The sequence below is a fragment of the Oncorhynchus mykiss genome, chromosome 12, assembly GCF_057628025.1.
Source record: "Oncorhynchus mykiss isolate SJ-2025 chromosome 12, ASM5762802v1, whole genome shotgun sequence".
Taxonomy (NCBI): domain Eukaryota; kingdom Metazoa; phylum Chordata; class Actinopteri; order Salmoniformes; family Salmonidae; genus Oncorhynchus; species Oncorhynchus mykiss.
In genome coordinates this window covers 65,934,578-65,960,663 of record NC_143033.1, presented here as the reverse complement: position 1 = coordinate 65,960,663, position 26,086 = coordinate 65,934,578, and the positions used below count along the sequence as shown (strand labels likewise).

The following is a 26,086-nucleotide window of genomic DNA, read 5'->3' as shown; positions in this document are numbered from 1 at the left end:
AAAGTTATAAACCGTAAGTAATACTGTAAATGATTAACCATTACATAACTCTTTCTATTTAAGTTCTGAAGGGTGACACAGTGTTTTTAGTCCGTACTCTTTCCCCCTTCCCTCTCTCCCAATTGCTCCCTCCCACTTATTTTACCTGGGGCGCAATATTGGTTTTAGATGTGGCGGGGACATATATATTTATATACAGTGCCTTGCGAAAGTATTCGGCCCCCTTGAACTTTGCGACCTTTTGCCACATTTCAGGCTTCAAACATAAAGATATAAAACTGTATTTTTTTGTGAAGAATCAACAACAAGTGGGACACAATCATGAAGTGGAACGACATTTATTGGATATTTCAAACTTTTTTAACAAATCAATAACTGAAAAATTGGGCGTGCAAAATTATTCAGCCCCCTTAAGTTAATACTTTGTAGCGTCACCTTTTGCTGCGATTACAGCTGTAAGTCGCTTGGGGTATGTCTATCAGTTTTGCACATCGAGAGACTGAAATGTTTTCCCATTCCTCCTTGCAAAACAGCTCGAGCTCAGTGAGGTTGGATGGAGAGCATTTGTGAACAGCAGTTTTCAGTTCTTTCCACAGATTCTCGATTGGATTCAGGTCTGGACTTTGACTTGGCCATTCTAACACCTGGATATGTTTATTTTTGAACCATTCCATTGTAGATTTTGCTTTATGTTTTGGATCATTGTCTTGTTGGAAGACAAATCTCCGTCCCAGTCTCAGGTCTTTTGCAGACTCCATCAGGTTTTCTTCCAGAATGGTCCTGTATTTGGCTCCATCCATCTTCCCATCAATTTTAACCATCTTCCCTGTCCCTGCTGAAGAAAAGCAGGCCCAAACCATGACGCTGCCACCGCCATGTTTGACAGTGGGGATGGTGTGTTCAGCTGTGTTGCTTTTACGACAAACATAACGTTTTGCATTGTTGCCAAAAAGTTCAATTTTGGTTTCATCTGACCAGAGCACCTTCTTCCACATGTTTGGTGTGTCTCCCAGGTGGCTTGTGGCAAACTTTAAACAACACTTTTTATGGATATCTTTAAGAAATGGCTTTCTTCTTGCCACTCTTCCATAAAGGCCAGATTTGTGCAATATACGACTGATTGTTGTCCTATGGACAGAGTCTCCCACCTCAGCTGTAGATCTCTGCAGTTCATCCAGAGTGATCATGGGCCTCTTGGCTGCATCTCTGATCAGTCTTCTCCTTGTATGAGCTGAAAGTTTAGAGGGACGGCCAGGTCTTGGTAGATTTGCAGTGGTTTGATACTCCTTCCATTTCAATATTATCGCTTGCACAGTGCTCCTTGGGATGTTTAAAGCTTGGGAAATCTTTTTGTATCCAAATCCGGCTTTAAACTTCTTCACAACAGTATCTCGGACCTGCCTGGTGTGTTCCTTGTTCTTCATGATGCTCTCTGCGCTTTTAACGGACCTCTGAGACTATCACAGTGCAGGTGCATTTATACGGAGGCTTGATTACACACAGGTGGATTGTATTTATCATCATTAGTCATTTAGGTCAACATTGGATCATTCAGAGATCCTCACTGAACTTCTGGAGAGAGTTTGCTGCACTGAAAGTAAAGGGGCTGAATAATTGTGCACGCCCAATTTTTTTGTTTTTGATTTGTTAAAAAAGTTTGAAATATCCAATAAATGTCGTTCCACTTCATGATTGTGTCCCACTTGTTGTTGATTCTACACAAAAAAATACAGTTTTATATCTTTATGTTTGAAGCCTGAAATGTGGCAAAAGGTCGCAAAGTTCAAGGGGGCCGAATACTTTTGCAAGGCACTGTATATTTTTGGTCGAATAAACACAGCAAACAGCCTACCCGACTGCTCGGAGGCATCCGCATGGTCCTAAAGCACATCGTTGCCTCGTTTTGTATCACATTCCAATGATAAAACTGGGGAGGGGACAAAATTGCATGTCCCCCCTGTCCCCAGTGAAATTAGCACCCCTGCTTATTCCTGTCATAACCTCCTGTTGGTTCTACTACAGTATGGAATGACTCAGGCTCTGCCCTGGCTGTATTTCTGCCTTGTCATTGTGACTCAGCATTCTGGAGTCTCAAGCAGAGATGGAAGAGGAAGCGAGACAGCCCACTCCTTCATCCCCCCCATAGGAAGTCATCGCACTATCGCATTGTTGTCTGCTTAAGGAGCCACCTCCTAAAGCCGACAGTGGTAAACGGCCTGAGTTAACTATCTTCATTTATCCACCATTGTTTGTCTCGAGGTAGTTCTGTTCTGTTATCACAGTGACAATGGTGGAAGGAGGCGGAGTTTTGTGACTGCAGAAACAGACATGAGGGGTGATGAATGGGTGAAGACCGGCTGATACCAGATTTGAAGAAAAGGAAGAAGGGAAGAAGGAGAGAACAGCAGGAACATATACTATACTATGCAACTTACATATACTGTGTAACTTACTAAGGCATTTTTTAACAAATAGCTGTGAATGGTTGTTTCTGATGAATTGAAGGGAAAATACAACAAATTTCCAGAAAATGTTGTCAATTTAGTCAATCAGAACTCAAATACCAATATATTTCTGTATTACTTTAAACTGTTGGTCTAACTATAACAGTTCAGAAAGTCACCACCAATGTCAAAACCCATTATTCTATTTATGTTCCCTTCACCATGTTTGGGTTGTACATGGTCTGGAGATTACTAATTTCTTTATATATATTAGTATTTTCTCTCTCTTTATTGAGATATCAAGTTATGAATGAGAGAGGGGGACAGAAAGTTAGAGGAATACAGATATGAAGCGTAGGCAGGGTTTGAATCCATGCCACCAAGGGTCATGTGTGGTCCAGAGTCAGGAGCATTACCACTAGACCAGAATATGTCACAAAATGTCTGATACTCAATTAACTTAATAGGAGTCGAGGCACTCAATGTCAAGAAGCTGCTGACTTGATGACACTTTAATTGCACTATCAATTAATATAACAAGTATACATGTATACGTACATACATACATGGTTGTAAAGGAAATCATGTTCTAATAAGGTGAAGATTCTATAATGAATCAAATTAAACAAGTATTGTGTTAGTCTAACTGAAAACAGAGAGGCTGATTACTTTGTTGTAGTGAAAGTGAACTGGGATAGAAATACATTATCAATCCAATTAAAGTGATGATGATGCCAACTTTGGACCAACTACATTATGTGTAAAGGCTTGGATAGGCCTATGGCTCAAAATATGGAATAGAATGTGAATGCTGGGCTACTCAATTATTAATTCAAAAATGCAATACATTTTGTGTTGTAGAAGAGTAGTGGCCTGAGGGCAAACCCTTAATGTGTTGTGAAATCTAATGTAATGTTAGTGTTATTGTATAGAACTGCCTTTATTTTGCTAGACCCCATAAAGAGTAACTGCTACATTTAAAAAAAATATATTTTACCCCTTTTTCTCCCCAATTTCGTGGTATCCAATTGTTGTAATAGCTACTATCTTGTCTCATTGCTACAACTCCCGTATGGGCTCGGGAGAGACGAAGGCTGAATGTCATGCGTCCTCCGATACACAACCCAACCAGCCGTACTGCTTCTTAACACAGCGCGCATCCAACCCGGAAGCCAGCCGCACCAATGTGTCGGAGGCTACACCGTGCACCTGGCAACCTTGGCTAGCGCGCACTGCGCCCGGCCCGCCACAGGAGTCGCTGGTGCGCGATGAGACAAAGAGATCCCTACCGACCAATCCCTCCCTAAACCGGACGACGCTAGGCCAATTGTGCGTCGCCCCACGGACCTCCCGGTCGCGGCCGGTTACGACAGAGCCTGGGCGCGAACCCAGTACAGCGCCCTTAACCACTGCGCCACCCGGGAGGCCCCAGTAACTGATACCTTGACAGCAGCTAATAGGGATCCATAAATTCAAATGTTGGAAAATGCAAATGAATCAGATGCCATCTATTAGCCTTCTTGGGTGTCAGATTATCACAAATATCTGGCCCTGTGTGGATTTCACATGTAAAATATATTTTCAAATAGAATGACAAAGCTGCAAAACATTACCCTCAATATAAATCAACTCAGTGAACACCATTATCATCCTTTAATTAAATGTACTCCATTTTACCATGTCAATACTTCTAGGTTGTTAATGTTGGCGGCAGTTGTGAAAAGGAAATAGTTTAGTTATTGAAAATGCCATTGTTGATTAGACACTTCTCATTAGGCCATTTTCCCCTTTAACGAAATGGTCTACCCGCTAGAAACTCATTTACTATATGGACACCTTAAAAATTGTCTAGCAATATTTTCAGTTAAAAGTATTAAGGTGAAGCTTGGCTGTCAATTACCAAAATGAACGACTTCAGTAAATTACCAGTAGCTTTGCAACCATATGACAGCTCCAATAAGCCCCTTATGGTGAACAAGAGGCTTGTAGATTTACTATTTTGAGTATTCAGTTCATAGTTTGCTGTAGGGGAACTTTTGGGTATTACCTGAATTAGAGACGTATTTTGTGTCAGTAAGAGACGAAATTCATCACTAGAGAAATATACCATAACTTGCTAACTGAATTACCAAGCAGGACGCAAGGGTTTGATTGACCTCTAGGCTGTATAATAATAAACTTGTGATGCTCAGATTAAAGGTCTATATCAACTGTAGTTACCCATTTCACTCCTATGGACCTAGAGTTGACAGCTGGGCCCTTAATTGATATGGCACTATTACAAGATACGGTAAAGGACACCCTCTGTGGTGAGAGGTAACATCCTTTATAAAACCTCATGTTAAACTTCTATTGTTATGACCCTCAGTCAGGTAATTGTCAGTATTCACCACTGGTATGAAGATGCTCAGTAAAAGAGCAAAGAACCTCAATAGACTGATACAACATCCATTACTACAGGTCAACACTTAGAAAACAGCAACAAACTTAACTGATATTTTTAATTGTTTTACAAGAAGCCTTGCCTCCAATACAGTAGTGTTGTCAACAGATACACCAATGTTACAGCTGTGTTGCACTGCACCAGTTTAACACTCTCCCCTATAAATGTAAAGCCAGTAGGATCCATCAGAGAAGCCAGGAGTCCTGGTCTGAGGCTGGAGGCCGTAGCCTGGGGATGGAAGTGGTTTAGCTCTGGCCTCCCAGGGTGTGCTTGTCAAACAGGTACTCTGCCATCTTGTTTTTGACAGCATCCATCTTGGTGAGGTTGGTGATGTGGTCTCCCAGCTTCTTAATGGCCTCCACCTGCTCATTCAGGTAATGGGTCTCCAGGAAGTCACACAGCTAAAGAGGGATAACACAGGTCAGAAAAGATAATGACTACAGACTATTGTAGATAGAGTAACACACAAGAGCCTGGTGGTAATGGCATAAGGGCAGATAATGAGGTGTCTGCAGTTTATTTTTTAACTAGACAAGTCAGATAACAAATTCCTATTTACAATGACATCCTAACGTGGCACAGTGGGTTAATCAGGGGCAGAAGAGATTTTTACCTTGGTGGGTTAATCAGGGGCAGAAGAGATTTTTACCTTGGCAGCTCAGGGATTCGAGCCAGCAACCTTCTGGTTACTGGCCCAAAGCTCTAACCACTAGATGACCTGCCACCCCTTATGCATTAGCTGCATTGTGTGTGTGTAGTGTGCATCTGTGGACTATTGTGTGCGTGTTAAGAAACAGGTCACACAATCCTGTCATTAGTTATCAGAGCTACAACAACCTGATCATCTCCTGGGACAGTACCTGTATTCTATGTGATACATACATGTGATGTGTGGTTTCACCATAACTTACATGGGGGTCAACCTTTCCAGAGGCAATCTTGTGCAGGTCCAGCAGGGCCTGGTTCACATTCTTCTCCAGCTGCAGAGCACACTGCATGGCCTCCAGCCCATTGCCCCACTCATCACGTTCTGGCTTCTACACAGGCCAGAGTGAACACAGGAGGGTTAGGGACTACTAGCAGACGTTAAGGTCAGGATAAAGTGAACAGAGTTACATCCCTCACATCGTTTCAGTTCAGTGGTTAAAGGCAGTATGTTTAGGACTACAGGTTCTCTATATCAACTTAACGCTGGACACTCCATGGAGTCAAGACATTTCCTATCAGTCTACAATCTAAATGTGTTCCTCGATGCTCAGGCGCTCACCTTGATGTCCTGGAGTAAAATGCGTCCACCTCTCTTGTTCTGGAAGGAGAGTAGCTTGTCGGCGTGCTCTCGCTCCTCGTCGCTGTTCTCCTTGAAGAAATGCGCGAAGCCAGACAGAGCCACATCGTCACGGGAGAAATAGAAAGCCTGGGTGGACAAACAAAAGTGTGGTTAGAAGAAAAAAAAAGTGCCGAACGTGACTGGGCGTTATGTTCTTGTTGTGGCAACTAAGCTTGATGATATATGCATGAATCAGTCTAGTCTGTAGTCTACTTGGTAACCTGACAATTAACCTGTCAAGGAGTTGTTACGCGCTCTGACCAAGGTAGGATAGATTCCCGGATTCACTTGAATGCTATACCAACCTGGAGGATCTTAACAGCCTTGCCAAGTAAAACTCAAATATGTACGTACCGGAGTCGAGGTGATTGGCTACAGAAAAGTCAGGTGAAAAGTGGAATTTAGGCCCAGGCATAATAACAGGTAGCTCAACAAAACGGTCATCTTGGTAGACTCCTTACCATTGAAGTGTAGGTGTAGGAGGCAAACATCTCCAAGTTGATCATCCGGTTGATGGCAGCTTCGCAATCGTGGTGATAGTTCTGGCGGATCTGAGACTCCATTTTGGCAGATTTTCTTTAATATCTAAAGTAACGGTACAAAAATAGGGTTTATTCGACTATTTTACTATTATAGTTCAGGTAAGTGTTATGTTATCAATCCAAAATGTTCTATAATGCGGGACGAAGGCAGAGGAGTTCCGTTCAATCACTGTTGAAGCAAGAACTTCTTCATGCGTCTTCTCAGACTTGTGAACTGGAAGGAGCCTTGTTCGCTCTATTTATTGTTCCAAACGGAATGCGTCAGTGAAATCCACCCTCACAAAGCGTAGCCAATCACCTTTAGAAATTCAACAGGAACTATGCGGATCATTTGATGACGATCCCATTCCTCAGGAGTGAATGTAACATTGTGTGTTCTCATGAATTCTTGATAATTGTTCAATAATTGTTTAATCCAAATAATGTTGTTGTCAAACCAGTTTTGGAAAAATAAATACTTGTTTTTGTGTTTTAAGTCTTTCTTATTCCATATTGTATACTTATGTTCTTTTGTCAGAAGATTTTGGAGTGAGTTAGAAGATTTTATCTTAAAGAGAAAACTGTTAATGTTAATCTGAGAGACTATGATATTATGTTTTTTGATATGGACCCTGATTTAACTTTCATTGTTCATTTGTTTATCTTTAATGGAAGATTCTTTATCCATGAAATGAAGTGGGCAGAGAACAAACCCCCTCTTCACATTATTTAAGATGTAATGCGATGTAATGACTTTTCAAATAAGTTCCGTTACACGTTATGTCTGATGTTGGCTGACAATGTTTTAGCTACGCTATCCTTACGAACCGCATAGCATATCATTACAGCAGTATGTACCAACCAGTATGTTAGCTAGCTACCTAACGTTAGTTGGCTATTAATACATGAGAATTAGCTAAGTGGTATAGTCATTGTGCGTTCTCAATGGACACTGGAAGTAGCTAGCCAAAGTTAGCCAGTTAGCTTGGGTTCTTGACTGCCGTTGAGGTCAAAATGCTCGGATCAACCCTACTCCTCGGCCAGAGCGGCCAGTGTGGGATCTGAACTCTCCGAGGGCGAAACGCTTTACATTTACGAACGGACAATCTGACAACGCTCTGAATTTACGAACGCCGAGAGCATACTCTGGCATTCCAGATTTAATTTACAAACACACCCGAAATCGTATGATGTCTAGCTAGTAATTAGTTATGCTATAACGTGTAACGTTGCATAGCAACACCATCAGCTTCCGGTAGACTGGCGAAGCGAAAGTAAGCTCATCTAGAAGTTTACCGTTCTTTTACAGTATACTCAAATGTAACCTTTATTTAACTAGGCAAGTCAGTTAAGAACAAATTCGGCCTACTCCAGGCAAACCCGGACGACGCTGGGCCAATCACAGCCAGATGTGATACAGCCTGGATTCAAACCAGGTTCTAAAGTGATGCCGCTTGCACTGGGATGCGGTGACTTAGACTGCTGCGTCACTCGGGAGCCCTATGAACTAATAGTATGCAGTATGTATGTAGTATACAGTATGTTAGAATGGGTAATCGGACACTACTTAGGTCTTCTGGGGCAGTATGCATCAAGCCTCTCAAAGTAAGAGTGCCGATTTAGGATCAGTTTAGCCTTTTAGATCACATTGAATAACATTACATGGATGGGGAAGCTCCTCCCCCCAGCCGCCACTGATTTTACAGCCCCTGATCTTTCCTGGCCTAGTATGTAAGGTAGTGCCTCTACTCCAACTGTTTGAGGACAGGACCCCTTTCACCTAAAATGTAAGCCAAAACAGGCTCTATCTATCAGTTTGTTTAATCTGGTGTTACAAAAAGGGCTGTGACATACTTGGCATTCTTCACCTGTTGACTAAATGATGTGTCATGCTTAAAGGATAATTTAGGGTGAGCATATAACGCGAACGTCTAGCATCACAAAGGTTGCCCTTTAACCTAACTCCTAACCTTAACCTTAGACCTAACCTTAACCCCTAGCCTAGCTAATTTCAGCCACCTAGCTAACGCTAGCGCCTAGCCACCGAGCTAACGTTAGCCACAACAAATTGGAATTCGTAAGATATATGTTTAGCAAATCGTAACATATTGTAAAAATTGCAATTAGTAAAATATAATACGATGTTGATGATGTACATCCACAAATTAATACAAACCATACAAAACATATCATACTAATGGGAGTATCCTGAATGTACTTTTACTATGTTACGTCTACCCCTGAGTCCAGATTGTTCTAAGTGACCATATTTTAGCAGAAGGGCAAACGTAGCATTAAAAATGAAATTGACATAGAATTGTCTTCATTTTTTAATGCAATTATTTTCTGTAATGTTCAAAACCGAGAACGTGTGTTAAGTTGTTAAAGTCATGACAGGGTCCATCATGTGACCAGCTGCACAAAGTTATAAACACTAAGTAATACTGTAAATGATTAACCATTACATAACTCTTTCTATTTAAGTTCTGAAGGGTGACACAGTGTTTTTAGTCTGTACTCTTTCCCCCTTCCCCTCTCTCCCAATTGCTCCCTCCCACTATTTTTACCAGGGGAGCAACATTGGTTTTAGATGTGGAGGGGACATATATATTTATATATTTTTGGGGTCGAATAAACACAGCAAACAGCCTACCCGACTGCTCGGAGGCATCTGCATGGTTCAAAAGCACACCGTTGCCTCGTTTTGTATCACATTCCAATGATAAAACTGGGGAGAGGACAAAAATTTATGTCACCAGTGAAATTAGCACCCCTGCTTATTCCTGTCATAACCTCCTGTTGGTTCTACTATAGTATGGAATGACTCAGGCTCTGCCCTGGCTGTATTTCTGCCTTATCATTGTGACTCAGCATTCTGGAGTCTCAAGCAGAGATGGAAGAGGAAGCGAGACAGCCCACTCCTACATTCCTCTCCCCCCTAATAGGAAGTCATCGCACTATCACATTGATGTCTGCTTAAGGAGCCACCTCCTAAAGCAGACAGTGGTAAACATCCTGAGTTAACTATCTTCATTTATCAACCATCGTTGGTCTCGAGGTAGTTCTGTTCTGTTATCACAGTGACAATGTGGAAGGAGGCAGAGTTTTGTGACTGCAGAAACAGACATGAGGGGTGATGAATGGGCGAAGACCGGCTGATACCAGATTTGAAGGAGAGAACAGCAGGAACATATACTATACTATGCAATTTACATATACTGTGTAACTTACTAAGGCATTTTAAAACAAATAGCCGTGAATGGTTGTTTTTGGTGAATTGACGGGAAAATACAACAAATTTCCAGAAAATGTTGTCAATTTAGTCAATCAGAACTCAAATACCAATATTTTTCTGTATTACTTTAAACTGTTGGTCTAACTATAACAGTTCAGAAAGTCACCACCAATGTCAAAACCCATTATTCTACATACACTGCTCAAAAAAATTAAGGGAACACTTAAACAACACAATGTAACTCCAAGTCAATCACACTTCTGTGAAATCAAACTATCCAATTAGGAAGCAACACTGATTGACAATAAATTTCACATGCTGTTGTGCAAATTGAATATAGGCAATTAGCAAGACACCCCCAATGAAGGAGTGGTTCTGCATGTGGTGACCACAGACCACTTCTCAGTTCCTATGCTTCCTGGCTGATGTTTTGGTCACTTTTGAATGCTGGCGGTGCTTTCACTCTAGTGGTAGCATGAGACGGAGTCTACAACCCACACAAGTGGCTCAGGTAGTGCAGCTCATCCAGGATGGCACATCAATGCGAACTGTGGCAAGAAGGTTTGCTGTGTCTGTCAGCGTAGTGTCCAGAGCATGGAGGCGCTACCAGGAGACAGGCCAGTATATCAGGAGACGTGGAGGAGGCCGTAGGAGGGCAACAACCCAGCAGCAGGACTGCTACCTCCGCCTTTGTGCAAGGAGGAGCACTCCCAGAGCCCTGCAAAATGACCTCCAACAGGCCACAAATGTGCATGTGTCTGCTCAAACGGTCAGAAACAGACTCCATGAGGGTGGTATGAGGGCCCGACATCCACAGGTGGGGGTTGTGCTTACAGCCCAACACCGTGTAGAACGTTTGGCAGAGAATTTGCCAGAGAACACCAAGATTGGCAAATTCGCCACTGGCGCCCTGTGCCCTTCACAGATGAAAGCAGGTTCACACTGAGCACATGTGACAGACGTGACAGTCTGGAGACGCTGTGGAGAATGTTCTGCTGCCTGCAACATCCTCCAGCATGACCGGTTTGGTGATGGGTCAGTCATGGTGTGGGGTGGCATTTCTTTGAGGGGCCGCACAGCCCTCCATGTGCTCACCAGAGGTAGCCTGACTGAAATTAGGTACCGAGATGAGATCCTCAGACCCCTTGTGAGACCATATGCTGGTGCGGTTGGCCCTGGGTTCCTTCTAATGCAAGACAATGCTAGACGTCATGTGGCTGGAGTGTGTCAGCAGTTCCTGCAAGAGGAAGGCATTGATGCTATGGACTGGCCCGCCCGTTCCCCAGACCTGAATCCAATTGAGCACATCTGGGACATCATGTCTCGCTCCATCCACCAACGCCACGTTGCACCACAGACTGTCCAGGAGTTGGCGGATGCTTTAGTCCAGGTCTGGGAAGAGATCCCTCAGGAGACCATCCACCACCTCATCAGGAGCATGCCCAGGCATTGTAGGGAGGTCATACAGGTACGTGGAGGCCACACACACTACTGAGCCTCATTTTGACTTGTTTTAAGGACATTGCATAAAAGTTGGATCAGCCTGTAGTGTGGTTTTCCACTTCTGAGTGTGACTCCAAATCCAGACCTCCATGGGTTGATAAATTTGATTTCCATTGATCATTTTTGTGTGATTTTGTTGTCGTCACATTCAACTATGTAAAGAAAAAAGTATTTAATAAGAATATTTCCTTCATTCAGATCTAGGATGTGTTCCCTTCACCATGTTTGGGTAGTATATGGTCTGGAGATTACTAATTTCTTTATATATATTAGTATTTTCTCTCTCTTTATTGAGATAAGATACAGATAGGAAGCATAGGCAGGGTTTGAATCCATGCCGCAAAGGGTCATGTGTGGTCCAGAGTCAGCAGCATTACCACTAGACCAGAATATGGCACAAAATGTCTAATGTCTAATACTCAATTAACTTAATAGGAGTCGAGGCACTCAATGTCAGGAAGCTTCTGACTTGATTACACACTTTAATTGCACTATCAATTAATTTAAAAGTATACAAACATACGTACATACATACATGGTTGTAAAGGAAATCATGTCCAGTCCTAATAAGCTGAAGATTCTATATTTAATAAAATTAAACAAGTATTGTGTTAGTCTAGCTGAAAACAGAGAGGCTGATTACTTTGTTGTAGTGAAAGTGAACTGGGATAGAAATACATTATCAATACAATTAAAGTGAGTGTTGAGATGCCACCTTTGGACCAACTACATTAAGTGTAAAGGCCTGGATAGGCCTATGGCTCAGAATATGGAATAGAATGTGAATGGGGGGGCTACTCTCTCAAGTATTCATTCAAAAATGCAAATATGCAACTATAGGTTGTGGGCGGAAGCCGGGAAAATGTGAAGTTGATCGATCCCCATCGAGGGGGGAGCAGATTTTTTGTATATGACAGTAAAACATTCTTATAATAACTATAAAATGTGATGGCACCTTCAATTCTTGCACATTTTCTCATAAAAGGTGTAGTTTAACACTGCCTCTATCTAGATTGTAAACACAGCCTCAAACGAGGTTTGAAAACTCAAATTGCTTGCGGTACGTGTTTGATGAACTCCCAAAGACTGAAATAAGAAAATGTGACATTTTTAAAAAATCATGTTTTGGCTAGAAAGTCAGATAAAAGCATGTAGATTGAAAGATGTGTGTGTCATGTATGCTAGAATGGAGGTTAAAAAACTAAGCTGCATATGCAAATTAGCCAATACAGCATATCTTACACATATACTGTAGCATACCTTGCATTACAATGTCTTCTATAATACAATTAGGAAAAATGTAAACAATTTGATCTGCAATAAGAGAACCAGAGTTTGATTTCTAAACCAGAGAACAACAGAATTCTATTCACTGCATGTTGCAATAGTAAAAAATCTCTTTGTCACCTCATCACACTGATTCTATATTGAATTTAGTCTTCGAGATGGTCTAGTGAGCATGTGTATCTGTGGTTGGTGCTCTTCAACTTTAAAATGCACTATACCCCTCAAACTCAACTCTGGACCTAGAAGCCAGTTCCATTGTTCCCCTCTAATCAGGGACTGATTTAGACCTGGGACACCAGGTGTGTGTAATTAATTATCAGGTAGAACAGAAAACCAGCAGACTCTAGTTCTTGTAGGGTAAATTGAATACTCCTGCACTAGATTGTGTAAGGCAAAACTTGCAAAGAAAAGGCAACAGGCAAATGCACAAACACTAGAGAAAACTAAGAAATATATTTTTATTTTCTATCCACCTGCATTTTCTCTGGTATTTGTAGAACCACCTGCAACTGGACATGTTTAAGGTAACTGGTTTCCAGAATTGGGAACGAAGAGAGTACAGCCAATACCAGGTTAGTTGTAGAATTTATTGCAGTGTTTTGATTAGGCAAAGCCTGTAATATCGAGAAATGCTGGATAACAACATTCTTTGGTTATATGATATCTAAATCTATGGATTTTTTTCCAATGAGGCAGAGAGAAAAATGTTGCTGTTTTAGAGCTCAGGGATTCTTAAAAGATGGTACAATCAACTTTTTTTCTACAAATACTTGTCTTAATATTAACAAAATGTGAAGTTTATATTTTGACGGAGCAAAGTATCAGCTATCTCAGTAAAAGGCACTTGACAGCCCACTTGGAGTTTGCCAAAAGGCACCTCAAGGACTCTTAGACCATGAGGCAAGATTATCTGGTCTGATGAAACCAAGAATGAACTCCGGCCTGAATGCCAAGCGTCACATCTGGAGGAAACCTGGCACCATCCCTACGGTGAAGCATGGTGGTGGCAGCAGCATGCTGTGGGGATGTTTTTCAGTGGCAGGGATTGGGACACTAGTCAGGGTCGAGGGAAAGCTGAACAGAGCAGAATTACAGAGAGATCCTTGATGAAAACCTGCTCCAGAGAGCTCAAGACCTCAGATTGGGCGACGGTTCACCTTCCAACAGGACAACGAACTTAAGCAAACCTCCCAAATACAGGTTTGCAAAGCTTGTAGCGTTACACCCAAGAAGACTTGAGGCTGTAATCGCTGCCAAAGGTGCTTCAGCAAAGTATTGAGTAAAGGGTCTGATTATCAGTGGTTGAAAAAGTACCCAATTGTTATACTTTAGTAAAAGTAAAGATACCGTAATAGAAAATGACTCAAGTTAAAGTGAAACTCACCCAGTAAAATCCCACTTGAGTAAAAGTCAAAAAGTATTTTGTTTTAAATACACTTAACCCTTGTGTAGTCTTAACATTCTGTATACTCCCCTAGTCCTAAGGTTAAACAATGCCCCACCTTCACTAAACCCCTAAAATAAAGCAGGTTAATTGTATTTTAAACCCCAAATCTATTTTGCATGAAGTAGCAACCTATCATGCGTCACAAACTTTGTGAATATCTGGGGTTTCCCTCTTCACAATGCAGAAAGACTGCATTTAATCAGTTGACACCACTTGTTCTTATTACACCTCAACTGTCATAATTGTGTTCTTTAATAAAGTAGAGGATTATTATTATTATTATTGCTAAAGGTACTGCGTAGATGTACATTTTTTTGCAAGAGATTGCACTTGTATAGCCTAAGAAAGTAGCAGAAATGTGCAGAGAGTAGTTTTGAATGTATTCTATTGAAGGGAAATAATAATAGTCTTGAATGTTTTTGGAAACAGTGATATATTCTTATATACTGTATAATGAGGAATTAAACTACAAAATACTAGTCCTCTCATTTTTTAACCTTTGCCCCCACCCACAAGGTGTATCAACAACAATAAATAAGAATAAAATAAGATCATAGATACAAAACAAAAACATCAATATAAATCAATCAGATCAAATTATCACATGTAGGACAGTATGCATGTGTGTGCATGGACTTTGTAGATGTATTTCTGACATGTGCCGCACATAGTATTTGTTTTACAGTCCTTCTTTGGGGGGAAGAATTGGCATCTCCTCCTCTTGCCTGGCCCAGCTGCAGCCTCAGGTGGATTCAGCCCCCTGAACATCTTTCACAAGCACTGTAGAGGCTGTTGTGCGGGGGAGGTGCTCCCTTCTTTGAATGTGTGGGTTACAAGTGCATTTCCCAGCTGCTCCAGGAACACCCTCCTCTTGTTCTGCTTATCAGGCATCTAAGTAGGGTTGATCTTGTTCCATATCACGAAGGCAAACTTTGATGAGAAGGCCTTTCTCTCCCTTGTAGCGAGGAGTGCAGGGGGGAGCTCAGGCATGTTCTTTATAACTGTGCCAACCATGGTGCTCTTCGTCTTCAGGAGCTGCTGGCGGAGTTCATAAGAGGTGAAGAAATTGTCACACGTGACATTGTGCCCCATTAGTCGATTTGTCACATCAAGCACAACCCCCATCCCCTGGTTCTTCTCTGGGCCCCCACCGGTCGGCTTCCTGTATAGACTTGCATCTTCCAAGCGTAGCTGGATTGTGCGTCACAGGCCACCCATATCTTGATGCCATACTTTGCTGGCTTGCTGGGAATATGCTGCCGGAAAGGACAGCTACCTTTTGACAAAAGAGATTACTATCAGTAATAAGTATCAGTGTCACAGAAAACAGTGACATAAATCAATGATATTACAGGTATGGAGGAAACTCCACCCACTTCTCCCAGACCTCTCTTATGGCCGCCAGTTTGTCTCCCATACGTCTTGCAGGTCTTTTCTCATGGTTATCAAATCGTAGCATTCTTGAGAAAGTGTGAAAGACTTTCAGTGGCATCGTGGCATTGAAAATCGCCCTTCCACTCTCTGCATCCCAGAGACTATATGTAGCTTCGTCTCGGTACCTATACACACCAGCTAAGATTCAGCATCCCTATTTAGGCACACAGATCAATCTCATCCATTCTTTTCCAGTTGTCTCCATATTTACGGAAACCCTCCAAATTTGTCATCTCCAGGATGATTTTTTTCGATGGCTGGTGTGATGAACATGTAGAATGTTGAGGTGATGTCCTGGGCATGGGCAACTGCATGTCTAGTGGGCCCTGGGGTCGTCCTTATGACATTTTGTGCTGCCATCCTGCCCTGGTTGTCATATGGTGACAAGGACCATGTTATTTTGCTATTCTTTGATAAAAATGTCTCTCTTTCAGCTTGGGGGATTTCTTCATCTGAAGATGATGCATCGCGCTCTGGGTTGTATTCTTCCCCATTTCCTTCTTCAGATAAAAAAAAAGAGAGTTTTAATTTTTTCTTGAGTTCAATAAGTAGCAGACATAATCTCAATTTCTCATTGTGTGTGTGTCTTTGTGGTTTATGTGGTGTGTAAATGGTTCTAAAACTGCCGGGTCAAAAATGACCCTAAGACAATCTTTGTACCCTGGTGGTGTACAGCTTTCATGGAAATATTTTTATTTATTTACGGATGTTGCAACCCTCAGACATTCTTTACAAATGAAGCATTTATTTAGTGTGTCATCAGATCAGATGAAGTACAGATGACAGGTGATGTTCTTTTTGACAATTGTGTGAATTAGACCATTTTCCTCTCCTGCTAAGCATTCAAAGTGTAACGAGTACTTTTGGGTATATATGGAGTAAAAAGTATATCATTTTGTTTAGGAATGTAGTGAAGTAAAAGTATAAAGTCGTCAAAAATATAAATCGTAAAGTACAGATAAGTCGTACTTTCAAGTATTTTTACTTAAGTACTTTACATCACTGCTGAATACTTAAGTAAATGTGATATTTCAATGTTTAATTTTTGAATACATTTGCTAACATTTCTTAACCTGTTTTTGCTTTGTCATTATGGGAAATTGTGTGTAGATTGATGGGGGAAAAAACTATAATACATTTTAGAATAAGGCTGTAACGTAACAAAATATGGAAAAAGTCAAGGGGTCTGAATACTTTCCGAATACACTATATGATGCCTAAAAGCTTTTGGACATCAAAGCAATGTTGAGGGAATCCTATTTGAGTTAGAAAAAGATATGCATGTGATAAGTAAGATTTACAAAACCTTGCAGAGAGCCTATCCGACTCACAATCTATGGAGAGAAAAAAATATGAACTATTGGAACCAAGACTTAAAAATAACTGATATTGGAACAAGATGGAGAGTGTGTTGACTATAGACAGAAACAACATAACACAATTTGAAGTCATATGGGGTAGAGTTTCATAAGAATTAGAAACAACATTTGGTGTGGATACATTGGATCTGAGCAAGTGTGATGTCATACATTTTTGTGGAAATATATGTATGTGTCACACCTCCACATCGTTACGCACACCTGCACTTTATCATCAACTTGATCATCTTCCCTTTTATTTAGCCATCAGTAGCCTCTCATCAAGCATTATTGGTTTGTTTTCCTGTTCAGTACATATCCCCTGTTTTGTTATTTTTGCCTTGCACTCTCTTTTTGCACATGCTTCCTGACTCACTGCGTATACACGGCAGAATACTTCCTCTCAATATGGAAGCAGTAGATAAGAAAACCATCATCCAGAAGGTCTGGGAACAGGGTCATCTACTCCACCGGAACACCACGACCAGTTGGCGCAACTGGGTACGGCCATGGAGGAGGTCCTCCGCATTCTCCACCACCTCGATACCACTAGCATGGCTCTCCATACCTGACCGTGGCCACCAATTCATGTAGCGGTTATGGAGAGCCTTCATGGAGAAGCTGGGGGCCACAGCCAAACTCAAATCCGGATACCGGCCTCAGTCCAACGGGCAGGTAGACAGGACCAACCAGGATCTGGGGAGGTTCCGAGGGAGTCACTGCCATGACTGACAGTTGGAGTGGGCCCGGTTCTTTCCCTAGGTGGAGTACGTGGACTCCGAGCCAGACCGATGCCCCTGCAGTCGATGAGTGGTTCCGGCACGCAGTCCACCGTCAGAAGGATCAGGCAGACCGGCTCCTGTGTCCCTTCCTGGTGATTGCATCTGGCGCTCCACAAGGAACTTCCAGCTCCGCCTGCCCTGCCGGAAGCTGAGCCCCCCCAGTTTGTGGGGCCCTTCACGGTCCTCCGAAGGGTCAATGAGGTAACTTACCATTTTCAACTCCCCACCAACTACCAGATCTTAACCTTTTGTCATGTTACCCTCCTCAGGTCGGTGGTCCACTGGCTGATGCGTCCCCCATGACACCACTCCGCCTCAACTGAACATTGATGGGACCCCTACCTATGCCGTCAGGTCCCTATTGGACTCCCAACGTCAGCTTCAGTACCTGGTGGACTGGGAGGGGTGCGGCCCAGAGGAAAGCTGTTGGGTTTCGGATGACGACATCCTAGACCCCAACATTGTCCAGGATTTCCATCTCCGCCATCCGGACCGGCCTTCTCTTTGCCCTAGGGCCGTCCTCCTGGTCGGCATCGTCGGGAGGGGGTACTGTCACACCTACTCCCGCTCCCTCTCTCCAGCGCTCAACTTTGCCGTTCTACTAACCACATGCCCTGGCAACCATTTTACGCACACCTATTTCCCATCATTACGCACACCTGCTCCCCATTATTACGCACACCTGGACTTCATCATCACCTTCCCTTTAATTAGCACTCAGTAGCCTCAGTCATTAGGTAGTATTGTTCTGTTTTCATGTTCAGTACGTATCCCCTGTTTTATTAATTTGCCTTGCAACATTGTAATGTAAATGTTAAGTTGTAAATTGTTTTTGGCCATGTTTTTTTGTAAAGAAATGTATACATATATACGATTTACATGGACATGGAGGGCCGGATCCTATTTCAGCACTATTATTCTGACAACAGACTTGGAACATTTAAACGATCCCTAGTCTGTCATGGCCTAGTATGCTAATCCAGATGTTTGAGAACACAATCCCCTTTTTTCAAGTATGTAACCCAAAACCGGCTCTATAAATCATAGCTTTTTAATTATAACGATGCTGCAAACGGGGGAAAGGGTCTTTGAACATAGAAAGCCCTTGAAGCGTGTGCTCTGCTCTCTGTTACTTTGACCAATTCTTAGACTGAACCTAACTTTATAGCCTAATGTTTTCATTATGAGCGCAAACTAAGTTTTGCCCCTTCAGACTTTTGGGAGTGAGGGAGTCTTACTGTATGCTTAAACCGGTGTTGCAAAAGGCCTGTGACATACCTAGCGTTCTTTTTCTTTGCGAAAATTTTTCGTTTTTGACTAAAGAATGTGTAATGCTTAGGAGAGATAGTAATCCATGATTCAGATCAGGTGGATTGAGATTTTGAGTCATTTTCATAGTCTCACAAATGGACAAATGTTCCTGTATTTGCTGTCACCTCAACTGTTGCTCGTCAGCAGCAACCTTATGAAGTGTTGTGAAGAGAAATTATAGATAAAACGTATCGGTGCTAATCGGCCATTGGACATAAACATTGCACATCAAATTGGTAATCACAAATTCAACAATGAGTGGTTTGGAAGGAATCAGTGGCTGACTGCAAGCATTGCAAAGCAATCACTAGACTACTGTTCAGTGGAGTTGGTTTGTGGTCCAAGTCTGGGGTTAAGGTTCACTTTTCTAAGCTTAAAAGGATAAACATTCAACATTGGCCATGCCAATGGCTGAGTTCAAAACAACTAGAAACTTGGAACTGGGAGATCTCAGACTTCAGTGAGTTCAAGACAACTGGGAACTCAGAAAGCTCAGACTGGGAAAAAACGTTTTGAATGGTCATCCTACTTGGAATTCCATGTTGGGAACTCAGGCATCTTTCTGGAGCTCCGACCTGAAAAACACTGACTTCCTGATTCAACCTTGTTTTTTTTTGTAGAGTTTCCAGTTGTCTTGAAAGCACCATGAATCCAGAGGATGCCAGACTTTGATGACAAAATTTGCCCACGAAGGACTGCCTTCCTGTCCTTCCTGTTCATGTGAACACAGCACAAACAGGTGAGACCAGAAAGGCCTTGTATGCTGCTTCATAAATTATGTAATATGCCAGGGAGATATGCACACTGTAGTTAATAAAGTAATACCAAGTGTATGCTGTGTAGTAAGCTGTTAGTAGCCCATGTCCCTTACTCTAATAATTGGGTCCTTTTCCCCCTCATAACTTAGCCTACTGTTCTCACTTGGTGGTGCACATGTAGCCTAAAGCCTGTTTTAGAGAAATGTCATCAACAAATATTGTAAGAGCTTTCATTGTCTGCTTATATGCCCCCTTTGTTTATCCTACGGTTCTGACTTGGTGCACAGGGAGAATACTGTAAGAACGGCCCATGTTCTTAATTCTGCCGCTGTACGTTTCAAAAGTGCTGAACAAATAGTTATATTGACTACGTTCGTTCTACTTCACACATTAATGTCTTTATCGAAATTATGCATTGCCTCTTAACCGCTCGTCGTCCCCTTATGCCATCATTTGTGCTTCTCAATTGTCAGTAGAAACATCTGATTTGGCAAGTCAGCCATACCAGCTATTTGTTTTTTATAAAGGCAATAATTGAGGCTGAATGAACTGTATTGCTGCCAGGTGTAGCTGGAGTAAGGTGTTGAGCCTGCTTTTGGAACAGCTTTATGTTGGCCCCATTTTTTTGGGGGGGGGGGAGTTTACCCCATAAGTGATCTCATAATATTTCTCCAATGCCAAATCAGTGTGTCTTGTTTGCAACGAAACGGTCCCTGTTAGGAATCTGACTATGGTACTTTCTTTCAAAAGTTAGGCCTACCTTTCCACCCCAGACAGTAGGCCTACCGACGCAGATTTAACAGTCTTCTACTATTCTTTAACAACAGAAGGTCACAAGGGTTTCCCTAAAAGCTGTCTGGGTTTAAACATCTGTTGTACAGAAAGTAAATAGCTTAATCAATGGAAAGTGACAGAATTAGATTACTTCTCAAGCCAATTACATTGTTTGCCTCCTCCACTATAGGAGATTGTAGCTCAGACTCTGAATGTCAAAGAAACTAAACAATGACATTCCCATATGGATCGAAGTCATGTCTTTCCAGGGTATTTTCAAGTTGTTTTTTGCATAAAGCATAACGGACCAAAGTGCTGTTATAGATCACTGTATGTAATCGGATCTGTTTTATGGTAGCCATTTTCTTTTTGAAATTTTCTTCAATAAAAGGTAGGCCTATGGCATACCCTCTCATACCCGCTCAATTCCAGTACTGGTTTTAACTTAACAGTCCTTCACTGACTTGGAGGGAGGCTATTTAAAGAATGCATGGTGGGTGGAGGAATTGAAAGACAAATCTATGGATATAGCAGCCTATAGCCCAATTCTGTCTGTCAATCAGGTAGAGCTACCTCTTGTTTCTTAAACAGAAAGAAATAGGCTACAACACAAAGCACTCTTGTTGTTAGTAAAGTCTAATTAAATGAAGACGGTTTAAATGAATTATTCCTACTCTTAGTTGCCAATTTTCAGCACTATCAGCTGTCCATTTCCAATTGATTGTGCCTCGACTGCTGCTTCAAGTTTCAGCACCACAATGTAAGTGACTAAAATCTGGCTTGTTGTGATGTCAGTAACTTGGATAAATTCATCATGGGCAAGAAACATATTGTTTTTCTTAAAAACAATTATAGTAGTAGCAAGCTATCAAAGTTGACCTCCGTTCCTCAAATGCTCTCCTTCTCAAACTGAACAGAACATAGGCTACAGGCTAGTCTACGCGCAAGATATTGCATTTTTTGGACAAGGCCCTAATCAAAAATTAATTTCTGAGGAATTCTTTGACTCTCCTCCTGAACTGCCACTGTAGGCTTACACAGCACAGCATTGGTTAGGCAGCAAAAAATACGGTTTTGATCAGCAAGGGCAGAGCAGGCCTCAGGGTTGGAATATCCGTTGTAGTGTGTAATGCAGTCTAGTTTTATTTACGCTATCCCAGCAGCTATCTTAGAAATATAACTTTACACATTGCTTCTCTGAGGATGCACTTCGTAGCCTGTAGCCTATAGGCCATGAACCATTTGATTGAGACCACGCTAAATAACCTATAGGCACACGTCATATTTCACACCCAGCAGAGAATCAGGTGGAATCGGGCATCGATATGTAGCCTAATAAGCAACTAATTCTAAAACACTGAGAAATATTGAAATTTCATCAATTACAAATTACATGACCGTCCCCTGGACTAGATTTAAAAATACTAAACCCTCCCCTTGACTGAAATAGAAAAAGCATGACCCTCCTCTACTTTCCTCCAGGTACCCACCCTGTGCATTTTCATCCATCTCTTAGCATTACAATTTTATCGTTCAAACTAAGAATGTTCTTAAGTTAAAGTTATAAACAGAAGTGATAGTAATACTATAAATGATTAACCATTACAGAACTCTTCTGAAGGGTGACACAGCGTTTTTAGTCTGTACTCTTTCCCCCTCCCCTCTATTCCTATTTCTCTCCCTCCTTCCCACTCTTTTTCCTGTCATAACCTCCCGTTGGTTGTACTACAGCATGGAATGACTCAGGCTCTGCCCTGGCTGTATTTCTGCATTGTCATTGTGACTCAGCATTCTGGAGTCTCAAGCAGAGACAAAAGAGGAAGCAAGATGTTCCACTCCCTCAATGGTTCTGTTTAAATGGAAGTCAAGGACTAAGCGGACCGCTATTGCATTGGTGTCTATGGAGGAGCCCCCCCCGCCCATATCCACCATTTTTAGCCTGAAAGCCATTCTTTTCCGCTATCACCGTGACAATGGTGGAAGGAGACTAGGTCTCATGACCATGAAAACAGACTTGAGCGGTGATGAGTGGGCAAAAACGTGTTGAGACCAGGAAAAAAAGGGAAGAAGCAGAGAACAGTAGTAACATAAACCTTGTAACTTACTAAGGCATTTTTAATTAAACAAATAGCTGTAATGTGGTTGTTTCTGATGAACGTTGGAGTGAAAATACACCAACAACTTTCCTGATCATTTGGCCAATATACCCCAATCACAACTCACATAACAATATTTTTCAATATTACTTAAAACTGTAGGTCTAACTATCAGTTTAGAAAATCACCACCAAACCCCTTAGTTTTTCACACTCAATAGTTTCCTGTGTGTATCAAGAATGATCCACCTCATATAGGGACATACAGCCAATTTAACACAACTGTGGGAAGCATTGGACTCAACATGGGCCAGCATCCCTGTAGAATGTTTCGACACCTTGTAGAGTCCTTGTCCCAACGAATTGAGGATGTTCTGAGGGAAAAAAGTGGCGTTTTTAACTCAACATCAGGAAGTTGTTCTAAATGTTTTATACACTCAGTGTACATATACAGTGCCGTACAACAGTATTTTCCACCATTCTGATTTTCCCTATTTTTTGCATTTCCAGGTCCTGAGGCATCAAAGCATCCCCAATCCATCACACTACCACCACCATGCTTGACCGTTGGTATGAGGTTCTTACTGTGGAATGCACTGTTTGGTTTTCGCCAGACTAAATGGGACCCATCCGTTGTATAGGAAATCATGTCCAGTCCTAATAGGCTGAAGATTCTGTTATGAATAAAAGTATTGTGTTTGTCTACCTGGAAACAGAGATTCTAATTACTTTGGACTTTTCAGACACATTTTATTACTACAAATTGAATGAAAATAAAAGTATCCTAACACCATCTAAAATATAATTTTCCCTTCTAGAAATGAGCCCAATACCATATCAGTCCATATTATCAGGCAAGTGTGTTATTTAGCAATAAGCATGATAACCTGTTGCATGGGGTTGCCCATCTACATTTACCCCAGTGTGCTAATCATTAGCTAGATCATGAACTCAAAACATTATCTTGTTGTCCCTAACTTTCCACTGGTACTCAGCCAAGGATGTATAAACACTGAATAATGTAAGCCTATCTGTTACAACAGAATGATGTTACTGCCTACCATGTTGTTATGTTGTTGTCTCTTTATGTAGTGTTGTGTTTCTCGTCGTGATGGGTGTTTTGTCAAATATTTGTATTTCATTTAGCCCCCGTCCCTGCCGGAGACCTTTTGCCTTTTGGTAGTCCGTCATTGTAAATAAGAATTTGTTCTTAACTGGCTTGACTAGTCAAATGAAGGTTGAACAAAAAATACAAATAAATAAAATAAAATTCATTTAGCCCTCTGAAGGCGATTACCATTTTTCAATTGGTTGTTCAGAACAGTCCATTGAATTCAATGCTGCCCACTGTTCCATCTTACAGAACGAAACCATTACGTTTATGCTAATACTTTGCAATATCAGGGTGCGATTGACCAATAGAAGCTCTCTATAGTTTCCAACCCCTACTGGAATGGCTGTTGAAACCTAACCTGCTGTCAGCTTGCTAACAAACACTTGGCAAGCCATTCTGGGCGATGCTAGCATGGCTAAGCGACGCATTGCTGTATACATATACCCCCTGTAACGCCTAAACCAAGCTGTTTCTAAAAACTCAGGTTTTAAAATGCTGCAGTTCACTTATTTTTAAGAGCAGAATTTTTTTAAAGATTAATGGGAAGCTGGGATCTTCCTCTTAACAGTGGCCATCAAAGCTGTTTTCAACGTGTGTTTCTCCCCTTATTGCATTAAGAAATGTTGTGAAACAACTGCACAAGGGCCTCAGGTGGTATTTGTAGGATTTGGGATGTCAATTTGTATCCCTCCATTTAGTATGATACAGTGCATTCTGAAAAAATTCAGAGCCCTTGACTTTTTCCACAATTTGTTGCAACCTTATTCTAAAATAGATACAACACATTTTTCCCCTCATAAATCTACACCCAATACGACCTAATGACAAAGTGAAAACAGGTTTTCAGACATTTTTGCAAAAACAAGAAATACCTTATTTACATAAAGAGCCATTGCTATGAGACTCGAAATTGAGATCAGGTGCATCCTGTTTCCATTGATCATCCTTGAGATATTTCTACAACTTGATTGGAGTCCACCTGTGGTACATTCAAGATTGGACGTGATTTGGAAAGGCACACACACCTGTCTATATAAGGTCCCACAGTTGCCAGTGCATGTCAGAGCAAAAAAAACAAGCCATGAGGTCCAAGGAATTGTTCGTCGAGCTCCGAGACAGGATTTTGTTGAGGCACAGATCTAGGGAAGTGTACCAAAAAATGTCTGCAGCATTGAAGGTCCCCAAGAACACAGTGGCCTCCATCATTCAAAAATGGAACCCTAACCCTAACTGAGCAATCGGAGAAGATGGGCCTTGGTTCAGGAGGTGACCAAGAACCTGACGATCACTCTGACAGAGCTCTAGAGTTCCTCTGTGTAGACGGGGGAACCTTCCAGAAGTACAACCATCTCTCCAGCACGCCACCAATCAGGCCTTTATGATAGAGTGGCCAGATTGAAGACACTCTTCAGTAAAAGGCACATGACAGCCCACTTTACCAAAAGGCATCTAAAGACTCTCAGACCATGAGAAATAAGATTCTCTAGTCTGATGAAACCAAGACTGAACTCTTTGCTCTTTTTGTATTTCTTTTTTATTTATTATTTATTGAATATTCGAAACATACAATATACTTGCAGTGAAGCCGCTCAATAACTACATCATACCAGTCATCCAACAGATTCCCATTCAGAGCGACACACAGAAGCATCCAGGATCAATGACCTGCTCAAGGGCATGTTGACCGATCTACCACCAGGCCAAAAAACGTTAAGGGTTCAAGATCCCCCCCACAGTTCCCCAATAGCCCCCCCCCCCCCCCTGGGGAAAAAATAAAATAAAAAATACAATTAATTCCAATCCCCACCCAAAATAACCCCCCAATGCACCAACAACCAAGATAATGAACTAAAGAGAAAAAAGGAAAAGACAGAAGAAAACAGCAAACAACAAGCAAAAAATATATAATAAATACATTTTAAAAGAAAAGACATCAAGGACAACTAAAATCATAACAGCAATGCCAACTGTATATGTTTGTGTGCATGTCTGGCACTATTACATGTATGTGTGTGTTCTTGTTTGTGTTGATTTGAATGAGAGTGTGTGTATATGCATGTGAACAAACACCTGCACGGCATCAGCCTCAGGCAAACCGGCATTAGTTGTAAAACACTGCCACTTAGTGTCATTCACATGTACTGAATGCCTGAATGACAAGCGTCACGTCTGGAGCAAACCTGGCACCATCCCTACGGTGAATCATGGTGATGGCAGCAACATGCTGCGGGGATGTTTTTCAGTTGCAGGGAC

The 26,086-nt window shown here is 41.7% G+C and overlaps 1 protein-coding gene and 1 long non-coding RNA gene across 3 annotated transcripts in view; one reads left to right on the top strand and one right to left on the bottom strand.

Annotated features, from left to right (window-relative positions):
- Positions 1-24,007, top strand: part of LOC149979257 (uncharacterized) — an 80,172-nt gene extending 56,165 nt beyond the window's left edge. Inside the window, exons 5-6 of the long non-coding RNA XR_016485190.1 lie at positions 19,713-19,831; positions 23,230-24,007. This is a non-coding gene — a long non-coding RNA (uncharacterized LOC149979257). The remainder of the gene's footprint in view (positions 1-19,712; positions 19,832-23,229) is intronic.
- Positions 4,932-6,962, bottom strand: LOC118936485 (ferritin, middle subunit). Of its 2 annotated transcripts, none has more exons than XR_016485187.1 (4): positions 6,676-6,962; positions 6,155-6,301; positions 5,537-5,924; positions 4,932-5,500 (listed from the first exon to the last, which is right to left on the bottom strand). XR_016485187.1 is itself a non-coding variant. In XM_090193012.1 (4 exons), exons 1-4 carry the CDS (start codon positions 6,775-6,777, stop codon positions 5,133-5,135), a joined length of 531 nt encoding a protein of 176 aa, XP_090049138.1. In that variant the 5' UTR covers positions 6,778-6,962; the 3' UTR covers positions 4,932-5,132. The 2 variants fall into 2 exon arrangements, 1 of the variants encoding a protein (XP_090049138.1); XM_090193012.1 differs by having other exon boundaries at positions 4,932-5,288; positions 5,799-5,924.
- Positions 24,008-26,086: the final 2,079 nt, after the last annotated feature.